Source organism: Anabrus simplex, chromosome 2, assembly GCF_040414725.1.
Source record: "Anabrus simplex isolate iqAnaSimp1 chromosome 2, ASM4041472v1, whole genome shotgun sequence".
NCBI classification, from domain to species: Eukaryota; Metazoa; Arthropoda; class Insecta; order Orthoptera; family Tettigoniidae; genus Anabrus; species Anabrus simplex.
The window spans coordinates 184,828,690-184,850,258 of NC_090266.1; the positions used below are offsets into that span (position 1 = coordinate 184,828,690).

Genomic DNA, 21,569 nt, shown 5'->3' on the forward strand with positions numbered 1-21,569 from the left:
GGCAGCTTATAGGCTGTATTAGGTTTACTGCAGTCCCAATATCAATTTGGTGTTTCGATGGCGTGTCAGGTTCATATGATCTAGAAGGCACATGCATGTCTTCCAGTGTTTAATAAGAGTATAATATTGTGGCGTCCTATCACGGTGAGGCAGTAAATACCAACATATCCAGTCGTGTTGTCTGAGCATACCAACAGGGCAGATGTTTTCAGATGGAACGATTTTTGTGGGTTGCATTAAACTACACTGGAAGGGGCAGGTGTATCACGCTGTATGTATCCTCATAAGAAGAATTCAACCCATTTTTGGGTCTCTTCACCCACTTAAATGGATTTTCCAAAAACAAAAAAATACATGTTTCTTTAATTTTAAAGGAGATACCAAATATCAATTTTCACATCTGTAACCTATTCAGTTTTTGATATACAAGTATCCCAATTGAAGAACAACACCATTTTCAGTCCCTTCCTTCCCTTAAGTGAATATTCCGCAAACCAAAAAAATATGTGTTTCTTTGCTTTTAAAGGGGATTCCAAATACCAATTTTTACTTCTGTAACATGTTAAGTTTATGAGATATACTCATTTTAAAAGTTTACTCCATTTTTCATTTCTTTTCACCCCTTCCCCATAAGTGGATTTTCTGAAAACAAAAAAAAATACATGTTTCTCTATTCTTAAAGGAGACAGTATGTACCAGTTTTAAAGACTGTAATATTTTCAGTTTTTGAGATGCAAGTATCCTCATAAAAAGGATTCAACCCACCTTTTTTTTATTTTTTATTTTTTTTGCTTTTTTGTCACACCGACACAGATAGGTCTTATGGCGACGATGGGATAAGAAAGGCCTAGGAATGGGAAGGAAGCGGACATGGCTTTAATTAAGGTACAGCCCCAGCATTTGCCTGGTGTGAAAATGGGAAACCATGGAAAACCATCTTCAGGACTGCCGACATTGGGGTTCGAACCCACTATCTCCAGGATGCAAGCCCCTAACTGCACGGCCAACTCGCCTGGTCAAAAACCCACATTTCTTTTTTCTTCTTTTTATGCCCCCTTAAGTGGATTCTCCAAAAAACAAAAAAAAAGGGTGTTTCTTTATTTTTAAAAATAGAAACCAAATACCGGTACCAATTTTCATGGCTATGAACTGTTCAATTTCTGAGATATAGACATACTCATTTTTTAAATCACCCCCTTTTTCACCCCTTTAGTGATGGATTATCCCAAATTCCTTCCTTAGTGAGAACCTACTCTGTTATATAAATGTATCCCAAAATTTCATTTCTTTATGTCCAGTAGTTTTGGCTCTGCGATGATGAATCAGTCAAGACACGTCATATATATATATATATATATATATATATAAAACTAGCACGATACCCGTGCTTCGCTACGGCTCTAAAATGAAAAAAAATTATTCAATGTTTAACATTTTGGAGGGTCCACTGTCAGCTGAGCCTGTAAAATACGTCCTCAGTTCGTACGTCAAATGGTTTTGGGGGAATGATTATTTATTTTATAATCTGCCACTCACTTGAACCCCATACGGGACAATTTGAATGTTTTAAACAATTTCTGATTTAACATCTAGGACGTAAAAGCGACCAACCTGTGAAATTATTATTTTGTACGTCGAACAGTAATGGAGGAATGAATACTTTTTAAGGCGTGAATCTTTTTAAATATTTATTAACATCTAGGATGTAGAAGACAACCCTTCATAAAAAAAGTTATGTTCGTGCGTGAAACAGTTTCAAAAGAATGGATATTGCGTTTTTGAGAGTCAACTACCGTTTAAACCTCTTATGGGAGAAATGTTTTGAAAAGTATTTTACACCTAGGACAAGGAAAAAAAAAGAAGACCCTTCAGGTAAAATTACAACTTTGTATGCAAAACGTTTTTGGAGGGATGAATAATTTAGTTTATGAAGCTAACCTCATTTGACACTTTAGCGGTGGAATGTTTAAAAATATTTCATATTTCACACTTAGGATTTGAAATATATACTGCTATTTGGAATTTTGTCTTCGTACGTCAAACCGTTTCGGAGGAAGGAATTAATATGTATGTTTTTTTTTTTTTTCATCCTGACCCCCATTTAACTCTCTGTGGGGTTAAATTTGTCTCAAACCTTCTGTTATTTAACACCTAGGATATCATTTGACATTTTAACTTTGTAATTCAAACGGTTTCCTATAAACTTATATTTTTATCATCATTCCTCATCCCCCACTCAAAACCCCGTAGGGGTGTAATGTTTTAAGTCCTCTTCTTACTTGTATCCTCAAAGAAAGAATTCAACACCTTTTACACTCCCTTTTTAGGTTGATCCTCCCCAACAACAAAATGTGTGATTCTTTATTTTTAAAGGAGATTCCAAATACCAATTTTCAAGTCCGTAACGTCCTTCGTTTTTGTGATATAAGTGTCCTCATACAAAAGAATTAAACTCATTTTTCAATTAATTTACCCACCCTTAATTGGATTTTCCAAAAGCAAAAGAATGCGTGTCTCTTTACTTTGAAGGAAGCTTCCAAATACAAATTTTCATGTCTGTAACGTCTTCAGTTTTTGAATTATAAGTATCCTCATAAAAAGAATTCAACCCATTTTTGGTCCTTTAAATGGATTTTGTGAAAACAAAAAAATATTTGTTCCTTTATTTTTCAAGGAGATTCCAAATATAACTTTTCAAGATTGTAACATCTTTATTTTTTTTTAGATTTAAGTATCCTCAAAAAGGTATTCAACCCCTTTCTCATATTTTTTTCACCCCCTTAAAGAGCATTTTTATGAAAACAAAAATGCATGTTTCCTTATTTTTAAAGGAGATTCCAAATACCAAGTCTCATGTCTGTAACATCTTCAGTATTTGATGTATAAGTATCCCCATAAAAGGAATTTAACTAAGTTCACTTCTCTTCACTTAACCCACTTTCTTAAGTGGATTTTCTGAAAACAAAAAAATACGTGTTTATTTTTAAAGGAGATTTCAAATACCAATTTTCAAGTCTGTAACATCTTCAGTTTTTGAGATAACCCCTTTTTCAGTCTTTTTTTCACACCCCTCACCCACTCAAGTGTTTTTTCTGTAAACAAACAATTTCATGTTAACTTTTTATTTTTAAAAGAGATACCAATATTCATGTTTGTAACATGTACTATATACAGTATATGCTCATTTAAAAAATTTACCCCCTTTAACACTTCCCCTTAAGTGGATTTAAAGAAAACAAATTACGCGTGCTCCTTTACTTTTACAGGAGATTCCAAATACCAATTTTCACGTCTGTAACATGTTACGTTTTTGAGATATACTCATTTTAAAAACTCATCCACTTTGTCACTCCTGTTCACCACCCCTTAAGTAGATTTTCCAAAATCAAAAAATATGTGTTTCTTTATTTTTAAAGAAGATTCCAAATACCAATTTTCATGGCAGTAACATCTTCAGATTTTGAGATATAAGTATCCACATAAAAGGTATTCAACCCCTTTTTCACCTTTCTTCACCCCCTTAACAGGATAAAAAAAAAAAAAAGTATTTCTTTATTTTTAAAGGAGATTCCAGATACCAATTTGCATGTCTTTAAACTGTTCAGTTTTTGAGATATAGATACACTCATTTTAAAAAATTCACCCGCCCTCCCTTTTCACCCTCTTAGCGACGGAATATCCAAAAATCCTCCCTCAGTGAGTACCTACATTGTAATACGAATCTATCCCCAAAATTTCATTTTGTTATGTCCAGTAGTTTTGGCTCGGCGATGATGAATCAGTCAGGACAAGTTATTTTATATACTGCATATACTAGCATTTACCCGCAGCTTCACTCGCGTGGATTTCATAATTTGATAAAAGTGCTCATTCTTCAGTACTGTACTAAGACATTATCTGAAAATCCCACAAGTATAAAAACTCCCAGAAAAATTTAGTTTCATTTACCCCAGAAACTCTTCGTAAACCACGTCTGTGGTATTGCCTTTTGGGGAAAAGATGAACAAGCGACATAGAACTGTACATGTGAGAAACAGCTTTCTCTCAAGTCGAAAAATATAAATTTAAAACTGTTTCTTTATTTTGAAAGACCGGACCATGGCTAAATGGTTAGCGTGCTGGCCTTTGGTCCAGTGGATCCCAGGTTTGATTCCCGGCCGGGCCAGGGATTTTAACCTTAATTGGTCAATTCCAATGGCTCGAGTGCTGGGTGTGTGTGGCTTATTCAGCATTAGAAATCATCCTAGGTAGGGTTCTCATCTTCACAGACATGCAGGTCGCCTAATAGGCCGTCTATGAGAAAAAGACCCACACCAGGCCTCTCCGGAGGCCATACGCCATTATTAGTATTTATTTATTTATTTTTATAGGAGATTCCAAATACCCATTTCCACGTCTGTAACATCCTCAGTTTTTGAGATATAAGTAGAATAAATAAAAAGAATTCAACCCCTTTATCAAACCTACTCCCACCCCCACCTAATTGTACACTGACTGACAGAGCAAATGCAACACCAAGAAGGAGTGGTTCGAAAGGGATGAAAGTTGGGGAAAAAACAGAGACGGCACGGACGAATAATTGATGTTTATTTCAAACCGATATGCAGGTTACACAATGCGCACGGCATCGACTCAGTAGGATGTAGGACCACCGCGAGCGGCGATGCACGCAGAAACACGTCGAGGTACAGAGTCAATAAGAGTGCGGATGGTGTCCTGAGGGATGGTTCTCCATTCTCTGTCAACCATTTGCCACAGTTGGTCGTCCGTACGAGGCTGGGGCAGAGTTTGCAAACGGCGTCCAATGAGATCCCACACGTGTTCGATTGGTGAGAGATCCAGAGAGTACGCTGGCCACGGAAGCATCTGTACACCTCGTAGAGCCTGTTGGGAGATGCGAGCAGTGTGTGGGCGGGCATTATCCTGCTGAAACAGAGCATTGGGCAGCCCCTGAAGGTACGGGAGTGCCACCGGCCGCAGCACATGCTGCACGTAGCGGTGGGCATTTAACGTGCCTTGAATACGCACTAGAGGTGACGTGGAATCATACGCAATAGCGCCCCAAACCATGATGCCGCGTTGTCTAGCGGTAGGGCGCTCCACAGTTACTGCCGGATTTGACCTTTCTCCACGCCGACGCCACACTCGTCTGCGGTGACTATCACTGACAGAACAGAAGCGTGACTCATCGGAGAACACGACGTTCCGCCATTCCCTCATCCAAGTCACTCTAGCCCGGCACCATGCCAGACGTGCACGTCTATGCTGTGGAGTCAATGGTAGTCTTCTGAGCGGACGCCGGGAGTGCAGGCCTCCTTCAACCAATCGACGGGAAATTGTTCTGGTCGATATTGGAACAGCCAGGGTGTCTTGCACATGCTGAAGAATGGCGGTTGACGTGGCGTGCGGGGCTGCCACCGCTTGGTGGCGGATGCGCCGATCCTCGCGTGCTGACGTCACTCGGGCTGCGCCTGGACCCCTCGCACGTGCCACATGTCCCTGCGCCAACCATCTTCGCCACAGGCGCTGCACCGTGGACACATCCCTATGGGTATCGGCTGCGATTTAACGAAGCGACCAACCTGCCCTTCTCAGCCCAATCACCATACCCCTCGTAAAGTCGTCTGTCTGCTGGAAATGCCTCCGTTGACGGCGGCCTGGCATTCTTAGCTATACACGTGTCCTGTGGCACACGACAACACGTTCTACAATGACTGTCGGCTGAGAAATCACGGTACGAAGTGGGCCATTCGCCAACGCCGTGTCCCATTTATCGTTCGCTACGTGCGCAGCACAGCGGCGCATTTCACATCATGAGCATACCTCAGTGACGTCAGTCTACCCTGCAATTGGCATAAAGTTCTGACCACTCCTTCTTGGTGTTGCATTTGCTCTGTCAGTCAGTGTATATTCCAAAAACAAAAATAAATGTATGCTTATTTTTAAAGGAGATTCCAAATACCAATTTTCACGTCTGTAACATCTTAAGTTTTTAAGATATATCCTGATAAAAAATAATTAAACTATTTTTCACTTCTTTTCACCCCCTGTTAAGTGCCTTCTCCGAAAACAAAAAGGTACACGTTTCTGTATTTTTAATAATAATAATAATGTTATTTGTTTTACGTCCCACTAACTACTTTTTAAGGTCTTCGGAGACGCCGAGGTGCCGGAATTTAGTCCCGCAGGAGTTCTTTTACGTGCGGGGCTGTCGTATTTGAGCACCTTCAAATACCACCGGACTGAGCCAGGATCGAACCTGCCAAGTTGGTCTGTATTTTTAAAGGACTTTCCAAATACAAAGTTTCTTGCCTCTAATATGTTAAGTTTTGATTGTTTCTATGTTGTTGGGTAATTAAGTTAACTTTACTTAATACTGTATTACACTTTTGTAAGTGACCACTGCCACAGGGAAAGGGACCACTAGATTGAGAAGATATAGAAAACGCTGCTGTTTCTAAAGTTTTAAATTTCATTGGTGTTTTTTCCTTGTTATAGGCTTTTCGCCTGCATGTTATATCAGGCTTGGTTTCTCAAATTGTTTCGCTCCCTCTCCCCTCCTAGCCAATTTTATGTTGATGGGTTTCTACAAAGACAGATTTTCTGCCTGAATTTTTGACAGTGATTTTTGTTATTGTTACAAACCCAATATTTTGCAGACTATGAGGTCCCCAATCTCACCATGTGCATCTATTGTTCATTTCCATGTATCATTTGTTTTCATTCCTTTTCATTTCTTTTCTTCTTAGGTTAACACTGTTTTTAGTTTCAATTATTATTTTTGCTTTAATACCTGTTTCACTGAATTTAGTCGCAGTGAGTTATTTTTTTGCTCCACAGAATGATGTAAATATTGTATATTTGTGCTAATTTTGTTTCCGTATAGGCTCTCGTTTGTTTTTTCATTTGTTACTTCATTATGTTTTTTGGCATTTATAACTGGTGTTGTGTAAATTATTTCAGCCCCCCTCATTTTTCACTAAAGATGGTTCAAATGAGCCGAAACATGTTTGAATTTGTTTACTCTGTCTAATGATGGAATATATGATGTATTGAATTAGGAGGATACACTCATTTTTTCACCTTTGTAAAATGTACAAGTTTTCCAGGGATTTTTTGATGATACAGACCACAATCTGATCTGTAGTGAACTAAGTATTTCTAGGCCTAGGAAAGAGAAAGTGAAATCTGTCTGCAAACGAATAAGGGTAGAAAAACTCCAGGACGAGGAAATTAAGACAGAAGTACATGGATATGATTAGTAAGAAGTAAGTTTCAAACAGTAGACAGTAAGCAGATTCAGGATATAGAAAGAGAATGTGTGGCATACAGGGATGCTGTAGTAGAAACAGCAAGGGAATGCCTAGGAACAACTGTGTGTAACGATGGGAAAAGGCGAACATCTTGGTGGAATAATGCAATGAGAGCAGCTTGTAAACGTAAAAACGTAAACGTAAAACGTAAAAAAGAAGGCTTATCAGAAATGGCTCCAAACAAGGGCCAAGGCAGGCAGGGATTTGTACATAGATGAAAGAAACAGAGCAAAACAAACAGTTGTTGAATCCTAAAAGAAGTTGTGGGAAGATTTTGGTAATAAACTGGAAAGGCTAGGTCGAGCAGCGGGAAAACCGTTCTGGACAGTAATAAAGAATCTTACGAAGGGAGGGAAAAAGGAAACGAACAGTGTTTTGAGTAATTCAGGTGAACTCATAATAGATCCCAAGGAATCACCGGAGAGGTGGAGGGAATATTTTGAACATCTTCTCAATGTAAAAGGAAATCTTCCTGGTGGTGTTTTGAACAGCCAAGCTCATGGGGAGGAGGGAAATGATGATGGTGAAATTATGCTTAAGAAAGTGGAAAGGATGGTAAATAAACTCCATTTTAATAAAGCAGCAGGAATAGATGAAGGGAACAGGAAGGATTGCAACAACCATCAAGGCATCTCATTGATTAGTATACTAGGCAAAGTATTTACCGGCAACTTGGAAGGGAGGGTGCGATCAGTAGTTGAGAGGAAGTTGGATGGAAACCAGTTTGGTTTTAGACCACAGAGGGGCTGTCAGGATCAGACTTTCATTATGTGCCAGGTAACTGAAAAATGCTATGAGAGGAATAGGCAGTTGTGTTTATGTTTCGTAGATCTAGAGAAAGCACATGACAGGGTACCGAGGGAAAAGATGTTCGCCATACTGAGGGACTACGGAATTAAAGGTAGATTATGAACTCTTTCCGGTCTAACTGCGAGCGTAGCTCGCAGCGGCCGAAATTACGTTCACGACGCGCTGCGGGCATAGCCCGTTGTAAGGTATGACAATTCGCTAAAAATCGAGAACGAGCTATGCACGCATTCTGGTGGTTACATCGTGTTTCTTCATGTATTCGTTACGAGAGTATTTAAGCAGATGGCAGTATTATATGTCAAAGTCAGAGAATTTACGATATTTTTGAACTGCATGCATCAGTAGATGTTGTCACTCGGTGAGCTCTAAGACATGGTTTCTCGCGGCGAACATGTGCTTGACGAAAGTGATATTTTCGATATTTTATGATATATTATAAGTTTATGCACAAATGAACATATTATTGACACATGAATTCGAAACAACTTCTTACATTTCATTATGATTGGTGATCGTTTTACGGCCTAGCGCATGTTCCCGCGTATTTCATATTTGCGTGAATACGTAAGATTGTCTACATATTCATAAGGTTGTCTGTTTAGAAGACTTATTTTCTCCTTCTCAGAAGTATTTTGTGCTAAATGGAACAATAATTTTACATTTGAGTAAGTTTTAACAAAATTTATCAATTAAAATAAAATTTCGTAAGAGCTCCCATTTTCGTTATTGTAATTATTATTATTATTATTATTATTATTATTATTATTATTGAAAAATTATTGTTTTTATATCGTACTCATTATTGTTGTTGTTTTGTAATTGCAATGCACATTTTATATTAGCGAAATAGGGTAAATGTAACTGTATTTCAGAAAACTGTTCTTGCTTAGTTATCCGTCAGACTTTTCTTCCATTCGCAAAACATGGTATAATATATAAACAATTTTAAAATCTCAAGTGATAGTTGACATGATACAAAGAGCGCTTTTGAAAATTAGATTCTCAAACAAGCACAAAGAAAAAAGAATCATGCCAATATCTACTACAGGTACAGAGATATAATGTTCGAAAGATCCTTAAAAATGTCCAGTCCAGAATGTTTGTTAGGGATATTAAGGCCCAGACTGGAATGGGTTAAAATCAATCAAAGGCATTTATGTTGAGAATTGGGCTTCAGTGAGAATTGATGGTAGAATGAGTTCTTTGTTCAGGGTACTTTCAGGGGTTAGATAAGGCTGTAATCTTTCACCTTTGCTGTTCGTAGTTTACATGGATCATCTGCTGAAAGGTATAAAATGGCAGGGAGGGATTCAGTTAGGTGGAAATCTAGTAAGCAGTCTGGCCTATGCTGACGAGTGGGTCTCTATGGCAGATTGTGCCAAAGGTCCGCAGTCTATCTATCTTTGAACTTAAAAATAGGTGCAATGAGTATGGTATGAAAATATTCTTTTGAAGACTAAATTGATCTCAGTAGATAAGAAATTCAACAGAATTGAATGTCAAATTGGTGATACAAAGCTAGAACAGGTCAACAATTTCAAGTATATTTAGGTTGTGTGTTCTCCCAGGATGGTAATATAGTAAGTGAGATTGAATCAAGGTGTAGTAAAGCTAATGCAGGGAGCTTGCAGTTGCGATCAACAGTATTCTGTAAGAAGGAAGTCAGCTCCCAGACGAAACTATCTTTACATCGGTCTGTTTTCAGACCAACTTTGCTTTACGGGAGCGAAAGCTGGGTGGACTCAGGATATCTTATTCATAAGTTAGAAGTAACAGATATGAAAGTAGCGAGAATGACTGCTGGTACAAAACAGGTGGGAACAATGGCAGAAGGGTATTCAGAATGAGGAGATAAAGGCTAATTTAAGAATGAACTCAATGGATGACGCTGTATGCATAAACCGGCTTTGGTGGTGTGGTCATGTGAGGCAAATGAAGGAGGATAGGTTGCCTAGGAGAATAATGGACTCTGTTATGGAGGTTACGAGAAGTACGGGGAGACTAAAACGACGATAGTTAGACTAAGTTTCTAACGATTTAAAGATAAGAGGTATAGAACTAAATGAGGCCACAGCACTAGTTGCAAATAGAGGATTGTGGCAATGCGTAGTAAATTCACAGAGGCTTGAAGACTGAATGCTGAAAGGGATAATAGTCTTTAATGATAATGTATGTATGTATGTATGTATAATAATAAAAATAATAAAATCATTGTCATTTTCTCCCTCTACTTCCATTACCCTGAAAACTGACTGATAAAAAGATAGTTTCGTCTGGGAGCTGACTTTCTTCTGAGAGAATACTGCTGATTGCAACAGCGACCTCACTGCATTAGCTTTACTGCAATTTGATTCAATCTTACTTCATTTATTACCATTCTGGGAACTTGAAATTACGTACCTGTTCCAGCTTCATATCACCAATCTGACATTCAGTTCTCTTGGATTTCTTACCTACTGACATCAATTTAGTCTTCGAAAAACTAATTTTCATACCATATTCATTGCACCTATTTTCAAGTTCCAATGTATTAGACTCCAGGCTTTCAATCCACCATTAAGACCAAATTGTCAGCATAGGCCAGACTGCTTACTACATTTCCACCTAACTGAATCCCTCCCTGCCACTTTATACCTATCAGCAGATGATCCATGTAAACTACGAGCAACAAAGTTGAGAGATTACAGCCTTGTCTAACCCCTGTAAGTACCCTGAACCAGGAACTCATTCTACCTTTAATTCTCACTGCAGCCCAATTGTCAACATAAATGCCTTTGATTAATTTTAATAATCAACCCTTAATCTCATAGTCCCCCAGTATGGCAAACATTTTTACCCTTGGTACCCTGTCATACGCTTTCTCTAAATCCACAAAACATAACTGTCTATTCCTCTAGTAGCATTTTCAATTACCTGCTGCATAGTGAAAATCTGATCCGGACAGCCTCTGTGTGGTCTAAAACCACACTGGTTTTCATCCAACTTCATCTCAACCAGTGATCGCACCCTCCCTTCCAAGATGCCAGTGAATACTTTGCATTGTATACTAATCAATGAGATAACTTGATAGTTGTTGCAATCCTTCCTGTTCCCTTGCTTATAGATAGGTGCAATTATTGCTGTTGGCCGATGTGAAGGTACCTTACCAACACTCCATGCTGATCTTATTACTCTATGAGGCTATTTCATCCCTGCCTTCCCACTATACCTCATCATTTCAAGTATAACTTAATCTATTCCTTACAATGGAGTTTATTTACCATCCTTTCCACTTCCTCAAGCATAATTTCACCTGTATCACTTTCCTCCTCCCGATAAGCTTGGTTGTTCGTAACACCACCAGGAAGATTTCCTTTTACATTGAGAAGATTTTCAAAATATTCTCTCCACCTGTCCAGAGATTCCCTGGGATCTATTATGAGTTCACCTGAATTACCCAAAACACTGTTCATTTCCTTTTTCCCTCCCTTCCTAAGATTCTTTATTACTGTCCAGAAAGGTTTACCTGCTGCTTGACCTAGACTTTCCAGGTTATTACCAAAATCTTTCCAAGACTTCTTTTAGGATTCAACAACTATTTGTTTCGCTCTGTTTCTTTCATCTACGTACAATTCCCTGTCTATATTAGCCCTTGTTTGGAGCCATTTCGGATAAAACTTCTTTTTACGTTTACAAGCCGCTCTCACTTCATCATTCCACCAAGATGTTCGCCTTTTCCCATCTTTACACACAGCTGTTCTTGGCCATTCCCTTGCTGTTTCTACTACAGCATCCCCGTATGCCACCCATTCTCTTTCTAAATCCTGAACCTGCTTACAGTCCACTGTTTGCAACTTCTCAGTAATGATATCCATGTACTTCTAATTTCCTTGTCCTGGAAATTTTCTACCCTTATTCGTTTGCAGACAGATTTCACTTTCTCTTTCCTAGGCCTACAGATGCTTAGTTCACTACAGATCAGATAGTGGTCTGTATCATCAAAAAATCCCCAGAAAACTCGTACATTCCTAACAGATTTCCTGAATTTGAAGTCGGTTAAGATATAGTCTATTATGGATCTGGTACCCCTACCCTCCCATGTGTAGCGGTGAATAGCCTTATGCTTGAAGAATGTATTCGTAACCACTAAACCCATATTAGCACAGAAGTCCAGCAAACACTTCCCATTCCTATTAGCTTAAATATCTTCCCCACATTTACCAGTCACCCCTTCGTATTCTTCAGATCTACTTCCACCTCTCGCATTGAAATCGCCCATTAGCACTATCCTATCCTTGCTGTTGACCCTGACTACAATGCCATGCAATGCTTCATAAAATTTGCAACTTCATCCTCATCTACACCCTCACATGGTGAATACAATGAGACAATTCTCATCCTAATTTCTGCAACTGTCAAGTCAACCCACATCACTTGCTCATTTATGTGCCTAACAGAAACTATGTTGCGTGCAATAGTATTCCCGATGAACAGCCCTATCCCACATCTGCCATTCCATTTTTAATACCTGTCAAGTACACTTTATATTCTCCTATCCCTTCCTTGTTATCTCCCCTTACCTGAATATCATTTACTCCTAGCACATCCAGATGCATCCTCTTTGCTGACTCAGCCACTTTTACTTTCTTTCTTCCGTAAGCCCCATTAATATTGATAGCTCCCCACTGAATTCCATTTCATTTGCTAAGTTGTTTCCAAGGGGTCCCTCGCCTGTCAAATGGGAGTGGGACTCTGTTACTCCCATAGGTCCGAGGCTTGCTTAAAATGTTCTGAGCTCAGTAAATTCATGAAGCAGGATGCTACCCTACTTAAACATAGTCCAAGTGAGGATCTCTCCTCTAACTGGTTAGGGACCACCGGTGGGTTGTGTAGTCCTAGCCGCCCGAGCACAAGGAGGGTCATGACTCAGAATATGTCCGAGATGCCCACTACCATTCCGTAGCAACTTGTATCCCAACTCTGAGGACCTCTTACTAGGCCACTTAGCCGTTGCCCATGGTTCACGAACTAGGACGTGGCTACAGTAACCCACACCATGAATAATCCCCTGCCTTTGCTCCTACTTGTCTTCAGTAGCCATCATCTTGCTACGTTCATCCTTAGCAATATCAGTTTCTTAATAAGATATTGGAATCCATACAGAAAATCATACTTAGAATGCACTGAAACAGCTATGCTACCAACTTCAGTGTATCTCCTCACTCTATTCCCATTATATGCCAATATTCCAAATCTTCTATCCCTATAGTCTGGTGACTCTCATCTTTGTAAGTCCTACTGCTATAGACATCATTTTCTTTTAATTGCTTACTTCTTCAATTTTTCGTTTTTGGGGGAGGAGAGGCTGACAATCCCATTTCTTTGCCCAGTGAAAAGAACATTTACCCCCATCTCCACTGATTACATTTTATTTGCAAGAGAGAAAATGCTCACAAGATTTCCATCAAACTTAATGCTACCCAGCCAAATAATGACATTAAATAAAAACATCAGAAAAGTGGAGGCAAACAACAGAAATAACACCAAAAAAGAATTATGATCTTCCATAGAACTTTCTGTTCACAAAATTACAGATACCATGCTTGCATTTCAAAACTTTTATTACCTCTGGTTGCACAGAAGGACAAGATTCTGTACAGCAGTGAGTGTTGACTGCTCGTTCTGCCCAGTGACTAAGTGTCTATCCACCACCACATGAACACATTCAGGTCCACTGTTTGAGAAACAGCCTCCACCATCTCTAACTGCATCCTCAGGTATAACTGCAAGATCTGAAAAGTTTGGTTTCTGGGCCAATTCAAACACAGATGACTGAAACAGAAGCAATATAAAATACCGATCACTCTAGGGTGGATAACTAAATGAAAAATTATTTATAGTTTTGAAACCTATGAACCTATAGTTTGAAAAATTATTGATGCAAATAACATTCTATTAAAAAGAAATGTGAGATTTTTCACTTTTGGCTGGTACACTCAAAATCTTTAGTATCTCGTGTCCAAAAATATTAATTTCGGGCAAGAAATCAGTACAGCCCTCAGAACCACCCAACAGAGTCCTGCACAACGGCCCAGCCCATGAGCTGCTTCAGCAAGAGACAGCAATGGGCTTTAGAAGGCTCGAATTTACGAAGCCCGTGAAGTCATCGCATGGGCCGGGCTGGGCAGCATTATGTCGTTCATACACGGTGAGCCAAGGACAGCGCTGTGGTAGTTCTATGGGCTGACGGCTTCAATTTGTACAGTGTACTGCGTGTCAGCGGAGTGCACTGCATTACAGTCGAGTGGGGATGATCATGTCTGCTGTCGTTTTCTACTTGACTTCCCCCGTTTATCCTGTTATCAGAAATGAATGTGGACTGTGGTTGCAAAAGAAAAGAAACCGTGGCAAGAAAACATGAAGTAAAAAAAACTAGAAACTGCACAATGGAAGACTTCTGAACCGGATCCTAACCTCAAAAGTTTTATTTGGTCGGTATTCAAGTCTGTGCAGTAGTTGACAGTGATGGGAAAGAAATTAATTTTGTGTGCTGTTCAATCTGCAGAGAACATTATGCACACACTAAACCTTATCTACACACACGTCGCACTAGCACAACGCACATTTCCCATCATCCGTGCATATCTAACAACAAAACATTTCCCGTAAAAGAAAATCGTCTTCCTAAATCTGCTCAGGCCTTGATTGTTGCTAAATGTGTTGGTTTGTGTGCTCGAGACTTTTAAGGCCATATAAGACAGTTGGAGGTGATGCTTTTCTGGACCTCGCTCAGACATTGGTTGACACTGGATCGATGTATGGAAAGGTATATACAACAGATATCATACCTCCTCAAACAACTGCATCCCGAGACATAGGTCATGGTGGTGATTATTGTTTTAAGAGAAAGTACAATTAGGCAACCATCCTCTATATAAAACACTGATTAGAGAGAAACAATGGAAGGGATCTGACACTTGGAAAATGAAGGTATCGGCCAAAAAAGGCAAGATCCACAAAGGGCGTGACAATGTAAGATCACCTAGGCCTCCATACGTAATACCGCCAGGGTCGGATAGCATAGATGAAAGCGAGAAACCTGTCACCAGTCGATGGAAGTAATCCAAGACTCAGCTAAGAGTATCGTGGTCGTCAACCCACGCTCCTAAGTCAAGAGCCCATGGGGCCATTTTAGTCGCCTCTTACGACAGGCAGGGGATACCGAGGGCGTTATTCTACCGCCCCACCCACAGGGGGTCCCGAAACATAGCAGAAAGTGCTACACGTCTACGAGATTCAATTATGCCAGAGGTACTCGACCTTATGAGTAGAAGGGAATCGGCAAACACCACGGATATGTGGACATGTAGCGCAAAAAGCAACCATTACGTAATGTGCACAATTTCTTATTTTGTTGAATGGGAACTCAAGTCTCGTGCCTTGTTCATGACCAGGTTTGCGGACGAGCCTAAAACAAGTGATACTATTAAAAGAAAATTGCTGAGATGATTTATGGTTCTTGTCACCGAGACCGTACTAAAAGACGTGCCTTTTACATCTGAACAAGGTGCCAACACAATTGTCGCACTGCGTGATTGTACGAGACTGAATTGCGCCTGCCATATGCTCAACATGGTGCTAAGAAATGCGTTCAATACTCAGTTTATGTCAGTTTGTTGCCCTCACATTGACAGGAAAGGACTTGTTACGTAAGAAAAACAAAGTGGCCTAATAAACACTCTTGAAAAAGCATTGCAACAATCCAACGACACTTGCTGGAACACTCGTTTAACGATGCTAGAATCTGTACAATGTCAGTGTTCAGCGTTGTGGGAAAACTAACTGAAAAAGGACAGGCAAGTGATATGGATGGAATAGATATCAGGCTGATGGACGAACTGATCTTCGAGTCACCCTCCCTACCAGTGTTACTGTGCTATTATCCCCTTTTAAGCGTGAAGTGCATTTAGTTCTAGTTCAGTATCTTTGTGAAACAAACCTGACGATATGAACGTTTCTTGGACCATCAGAAAGTGTTGAATGTTTCATTAATATGTTTCTACGTGTTTTCTCTTTCAGTCGTGACTGTTTTATTTGTTTATCATATGCTTCTCTTATGTATCCCATTCATTGTCTTATTCATGTATATGTGTGTGGTGGCTGCATGGTCGCAAGATTGAAAGCCAAGAATAATAATTTTAAAAAAAAACTGATTGCCCTCCTTAAAATATGTATTTTGTTGTGTTATGTAGCCTACTGCATTATTTTGCTTTGCCATTTGAAATACCGGTTAATTTAAATTTGTTCCATGTGGTGATCTTAGTACAGCCCTCCAAGGAAGCATCAAAATAATTAAAATGAGATAAGCCACCCACACTTCACCTCAGCTTACCGTGGAAAAGACGCTCCAACAGCATCTAACTCAGGAGCGTCATATCGGGGAGACCTCTGAAATAGAACTTTTGCGGAGTCACATCAAATCGTATATGGAAGAAAAGTTCACCATTCATTAGAACAATAAGGTGGCGACATTCCTGTGGGCACCATTTTGCCATCTGAAAATGATATCTGACAATGACAGACGTGATGTAACAGCAGAGGTAAGGCACGGAATGCACTAATTTGAATATTAACCTACGTGCTCTTCAGGAATCAGATGTGCAAGTACTTTCTTTGTTTCTAACTCATTCCAAATTTGTTGTGTGAAACTAGCGTAAGAGTTGATACAATATTAACAGTTCCTACACCTCTATCCCCTATTAGCAGGCACCGTTTGCGTAATACATTTACCTTATGTGACGCAATTTTATATTGACATGCATAGCGACGTGTTTGATTTTTCATTTTCTAATTAAATTAGGTAAAAATACCTTATGATGAACGAGGCATGCATGAAAAACAAGCATTCTTAAGTTCCTGAGTCATCAGACTCCATGACTATGCCACAAACTGCCAAAATAATGAAATTTGCTTCGAGGGCTGACGTTGATGATGGTCCTACTCCAACAGATGAGCTGTAAAGATATTTAAAGCTAACTTGTGGAATGGAAAAAGATTCAGTGTCCCATTGGAGAACAAATGGACAAAACTATCCAAAATTTCACCAGATCGCTAAAAATGTATTATGTATGCAAGCATCAAGTTCAGCTTCAGAGATAAATTTCAGTTCAGCAGGCTTCATTCTCAATGCACGATGGTCTCTTCTACGCTGACAATGTTGATGCTCTTGTTTTCATTCACAGTAATTCCACCACCATGAATCAATGACCAATAAACTATGTACACTAAGTAAAATCTATGTTCAGGTTTGTTTTTGTTGTTGGCATATTGCACGTCATTTCAGTTTGTACTGTATTTTACTTTGAGTTAAACGCAAATGAAATCCCACGAATATGCTTCGTGTTATTTCGATTCATTTTCACTTAACTTGATGTCAATAGCAGATGAATATTAGTTTATAATAAAGTTTTTGTTTGTGTTTTTATTATTATTATTATTATTATTATTATTATTATTATTACTATTATAGTGCAGGAGATATCTCTATCGTTTGTAACCGTACGAATGTACGATCCCCAAACTTTTAGGTTAGGAAATTTTCGTAATATTGAAGTCATGTAAATAATGTAATTCTGTTTATTTATATGTAAAAACATAAGATTAGAAGAAGAATTTGTAGTAGGGAATTTTGTATATATATGTAACTTTAATTTGTGTAAGTGTCTGCACATGGCATGGCAGTGTAGGTTGCTCAAGAATTGTGCAACACGGAAAACAGTGGCTCTATCAGGATAGATGCTTGAAGTCAGTTGAAAGTGTTACAACAAAGTGGCTTGGAATCCCGGGGTACAGCAGATAGTATAGGCTGAAGAATTGGAGTGGATCAATGTGGATATACGTGAGTGGACATTCAATGTCACATCAGACACTCAATAGCCAATAAGAGGGCTTTGTTCTAAGTGAGGTTGGGTTGACTGAGTGACGTGTCAAGAAGTGCCTGTGAGAGCGTTGCTACCAGTAAACTTTTCGGGACGCTATTACCACGTGTAGCAAGCCTATATAAGCATGTACGCGTGTGCGGCAAGTCATTCTGATTCTGATTCTGTGCTTTTCTCATTCAGACCGGTGCGCAGGAGCTACATATTTTGCGCAGTTTCCATGCGATCTTCTATTGTTCATGAGTATCCTTTATGGAGTGAACATGGTATAATCACAGATGCTAACAAGTTTCCAGCTTTGCGGTGGACGTTCTGTAAAAGACGCTACTAAGTATTGCCTATACTACAATTCTTCTATAAGATGTGGATGTGGTGGTGCATACGGAATCTACATTATAACTGTATGACCTCGCGGACCAATTTTGTAGAGCTTGAACAGCTCTACATTTCTTGAGAAAGAAATTCATCGTCGGCCGAGCATGCAGTTTCAGTTGGAGAAAAGTGAGGCGTCACACTAACCTGTGCAGCAATCGGGAAGGATTCAAGACGTCGATGAAGAAGTGTGTAAATAAGGTTAGGGATGCTCTTCGTAAAGAAGGTTGCATCCGTACGTAGAGAAAGTCGTCGTACTTTTCTTTACCAGATTAGGATTTTCTTCTGTAACACTAGAGTGTGCAGTGGGACCCTTACCTGGAGGTATGTTAAATGTATATAGTGAAAATAATTTTTTGGCGGTTATAGATGTTTGTAATTTGCCTTTGTAAGCGGCAAACACGAGTTGGTCTCGTTAAGTGATGTTTTTTTAGTTGGTGTTTTTAGTGGTTTGTAATTTGCCTTTGTAAACAGCAAACACGAGTAGGTCTCGTAGAGTAATAATTTTGTTGGTCGTATTTGTTAGTAATTTGCCTTTGTAAATGGCAAACACGAGTTGATCTGATCAAGTATGATTATTGGGGTATTTTTTATATATATATATATATATATTTATTTATTTTGGGAGTAAAGTCATGGAATGAAACTTGCAGTAAATCTTTTATCAGTAGAGTATTGGTGAACCTGGCATGCTACCCAAATTTAATTTCAGGGGTTAAACAGCAACAGGTAAGGTTATAGAGTAAGTCTGCAGCTTCGTCAGCCTGATGAACGTCGCCTTGGGAGAGGGAGTTGCTCGTTGCTCTACAGAGTTAATTATTCCTGCAATTGTTTTGTGGGTGGCGCCCAAACTTGTTATTTATAATTATTTTAGTCACCGTTTATTCATTTGATAATTTCAATAGCTTGCAGATGTTACAATTGGCGCTGCCAACATGAGGCAGAATGATATCCAGACTTGCTATATGACCTCGATAGCCACATTTGGTCCAGTGTTTTAGTGAGCTTGTTTTGGGAGTTATGTATCGGTGTCATGTTTTGAGTTCTGTGTTTTATCAGTGGAATATGAATAATAGTAAGAGTAATAGTAGTGTAATAAATTTGAGAAGGATAAAAGTGCATAAAGGAAGTATGTTAGTTAATGACGAGGAGAGCAGCTTTGACACAAGCACACAATGTTTGATGAAAGTAGTTTTCAGAGTGATAATATGTCTATGGAAAAAGTGTACGGAATTGTAATGGGGGTTGAAGGGGAAGGTAGTGAGCAAAATCAAAGTAACATGGGGGGTAATACTGAGTTCATGAAGTTAGTATTGGAGCAGATGGCCAAATTGATTGATCAAGGGAATAATTTGAGTAGTCAAGTTAGTAATCAGGGGAAGGAATTAAGTGATAAAATTAGTAATGTAGGGGAGGAGGTAAGTAATTTAATTGATAAACATTGCACGGCAGCTAATGATTGGGGTAGTAGTGTGGAGAAAGCAATTGATAATGTAGGGAGGGAAGGTGATGATCCGAGAGATTTTTGGGGGCAAGGGGTGTGAAGAAAAGGAGGAGGATTTGTTGGAGGACCTACTATGTGCTAAAATTGATGGTGATAACACTGTGGTAATTGATGCTCTTTGGGAAGTTGCAGAAATTGAAAAGGAAGTTAGTTGTAAAGGTGATGAAGAATATTTTGTGGAGGAGGAGTCTTTGAGGAAGACATATCATGTTGTAGAGGTTGGTGTAATTGAGGAGATTAATGTTACATCGATAACGTGTCAGAGTAGTGATGATTTTGAGATTAATGAAACTTCCGTTAAGAGGGTCAAGAGCAACAGTGTTGATGGCATGAATGATGTGCGAGTGGGAACAGCGATGAAGGATATGGAAGATGTAGGAATTGTGGGAGAATTTAGTAGTAATGGTCGGGATCTCGAGGTCAGTGATTGTAGTGATTTCAGGAAGAGAGAGAGTGTGAGTGAAGGAAAGTGTGAGAAGGGTTGTGTGAATGAGATTGAGATGATTGAAGCTGGTATGTCCGATAAGGATGAGTGGATGAAAACTGTCGATGCTGTGGGTGAAAGTATTTGTGAAGTGGAAGTTAGGTCACATTTTGTGCATAATGAGAATCATAAGAGTGGTTGTGAATATTATGGGGATTCAGGGTTTGAAGATTTTATGAAGAGTAATCGTGTTGGAAAGCTTTTTGGTATTTGGAGAAAGTTGAAAGAAAGTGAGGGTGACAATGTGTATGAGAGAACAGGAGGTCGATTCAAACGTATGTTGAGTGGAATATCTGATGCTGAAATGAGTACGAATGATTTCAATGAAGTGTTGAAGAGTATTGATGCAAGATGTGCGATTATGGTGTGTTTTCAGAACAGGAGGGATGTTTTGATTGTGAAATGTATATGTGTTCCAAATGAAAGTCTGTGTAAGTTGTGTGTGAAAGAATGGGAAGAGAGTTTTTGTGTGAGATTGGCAACCATGGTAGATCTATCCTCAGCAGAAGTGGTATCTTCAAAGGTGATTGATTTAGTGAGAAAGAATTTAAGGAAGGCAGCTGATAGGAGGATGAGGCAGCAGGGGAGGCATCACGGAGATAGTTTTGAAGTAGGGGAGGAGGTGTTACTAAAGATCCCACACATTTCATCTGCAGACAATAAGGAAATTCATAAGTTCTTTTAATTTGTATCAGGGACCTTACACAATAGGTAAGAAGGTTGGCAAGTGTGCTTATCACCTGTTGAATAACGAAGGTGACATGATTGATACACACAATATTCACAATCTTAAGAGGTATGTAAGGTGAAGTATTTTAAGTTCAGATGTTCTGTGTATTATAAGAAGAAGATGTGAATTTTCTTTAAATCTTGAATGAATTTGACAGGCAGTGTAGACTTCTGTACTTTAAAGACTGTGATTTGCTCAGATGCATTGCATATAAATCTTCACAAATCAAGGGGAGGTATTGTAACCGTACGAATGTACGATCACAAAATTTTTAGGTTAGGAAATTTTCGTAACATTGAAGTCATGTAAATAATGTAATTTTGTTTATTTATATGTAAAAACATAAGATTAGAAGAAGAATTTGTAGTAGGGAATTTTGTATATATACATAACTTTAATTTGTGTAAGTGTCTGCACACGGCACGACAGTGTAGGTTGC

The 21,569-nt window shown here is 39.0% G+C and overlaps 1 protein-coding gene across 10 annotated transcripts in view; it reads right to left on the reverse strand.

The window, feature by feature from the left end:
* The window catches only part of LOC136863993 (glutamine amidotransferase-like class 1 domain-containing protein 1), a 717,178-nt gene that overhangs the window by 59,419 nt on the left and 636,190 nt on the right, over positions 1-21,569 (reverse strand). For 9 of the 10 annotated variants that reach the window (XM_067140477.2, XM_067140475.2, XM_067140473.2 and 6 more), the window contains one exon: positions 13,729-13,934. The exons of the other annotated variant lie outside the window; for it this stretch is intronic. In XM_067140477.2, coding sequence (XP_066996578.2) covers positions 13,729-13,934 — 206 coding nt within the window. The remainder of the gene's footprint in view (positions 1-13,728; positions 13,935-21,569) is intronic. 10 annotated transcript variants of the gene reach the window in all.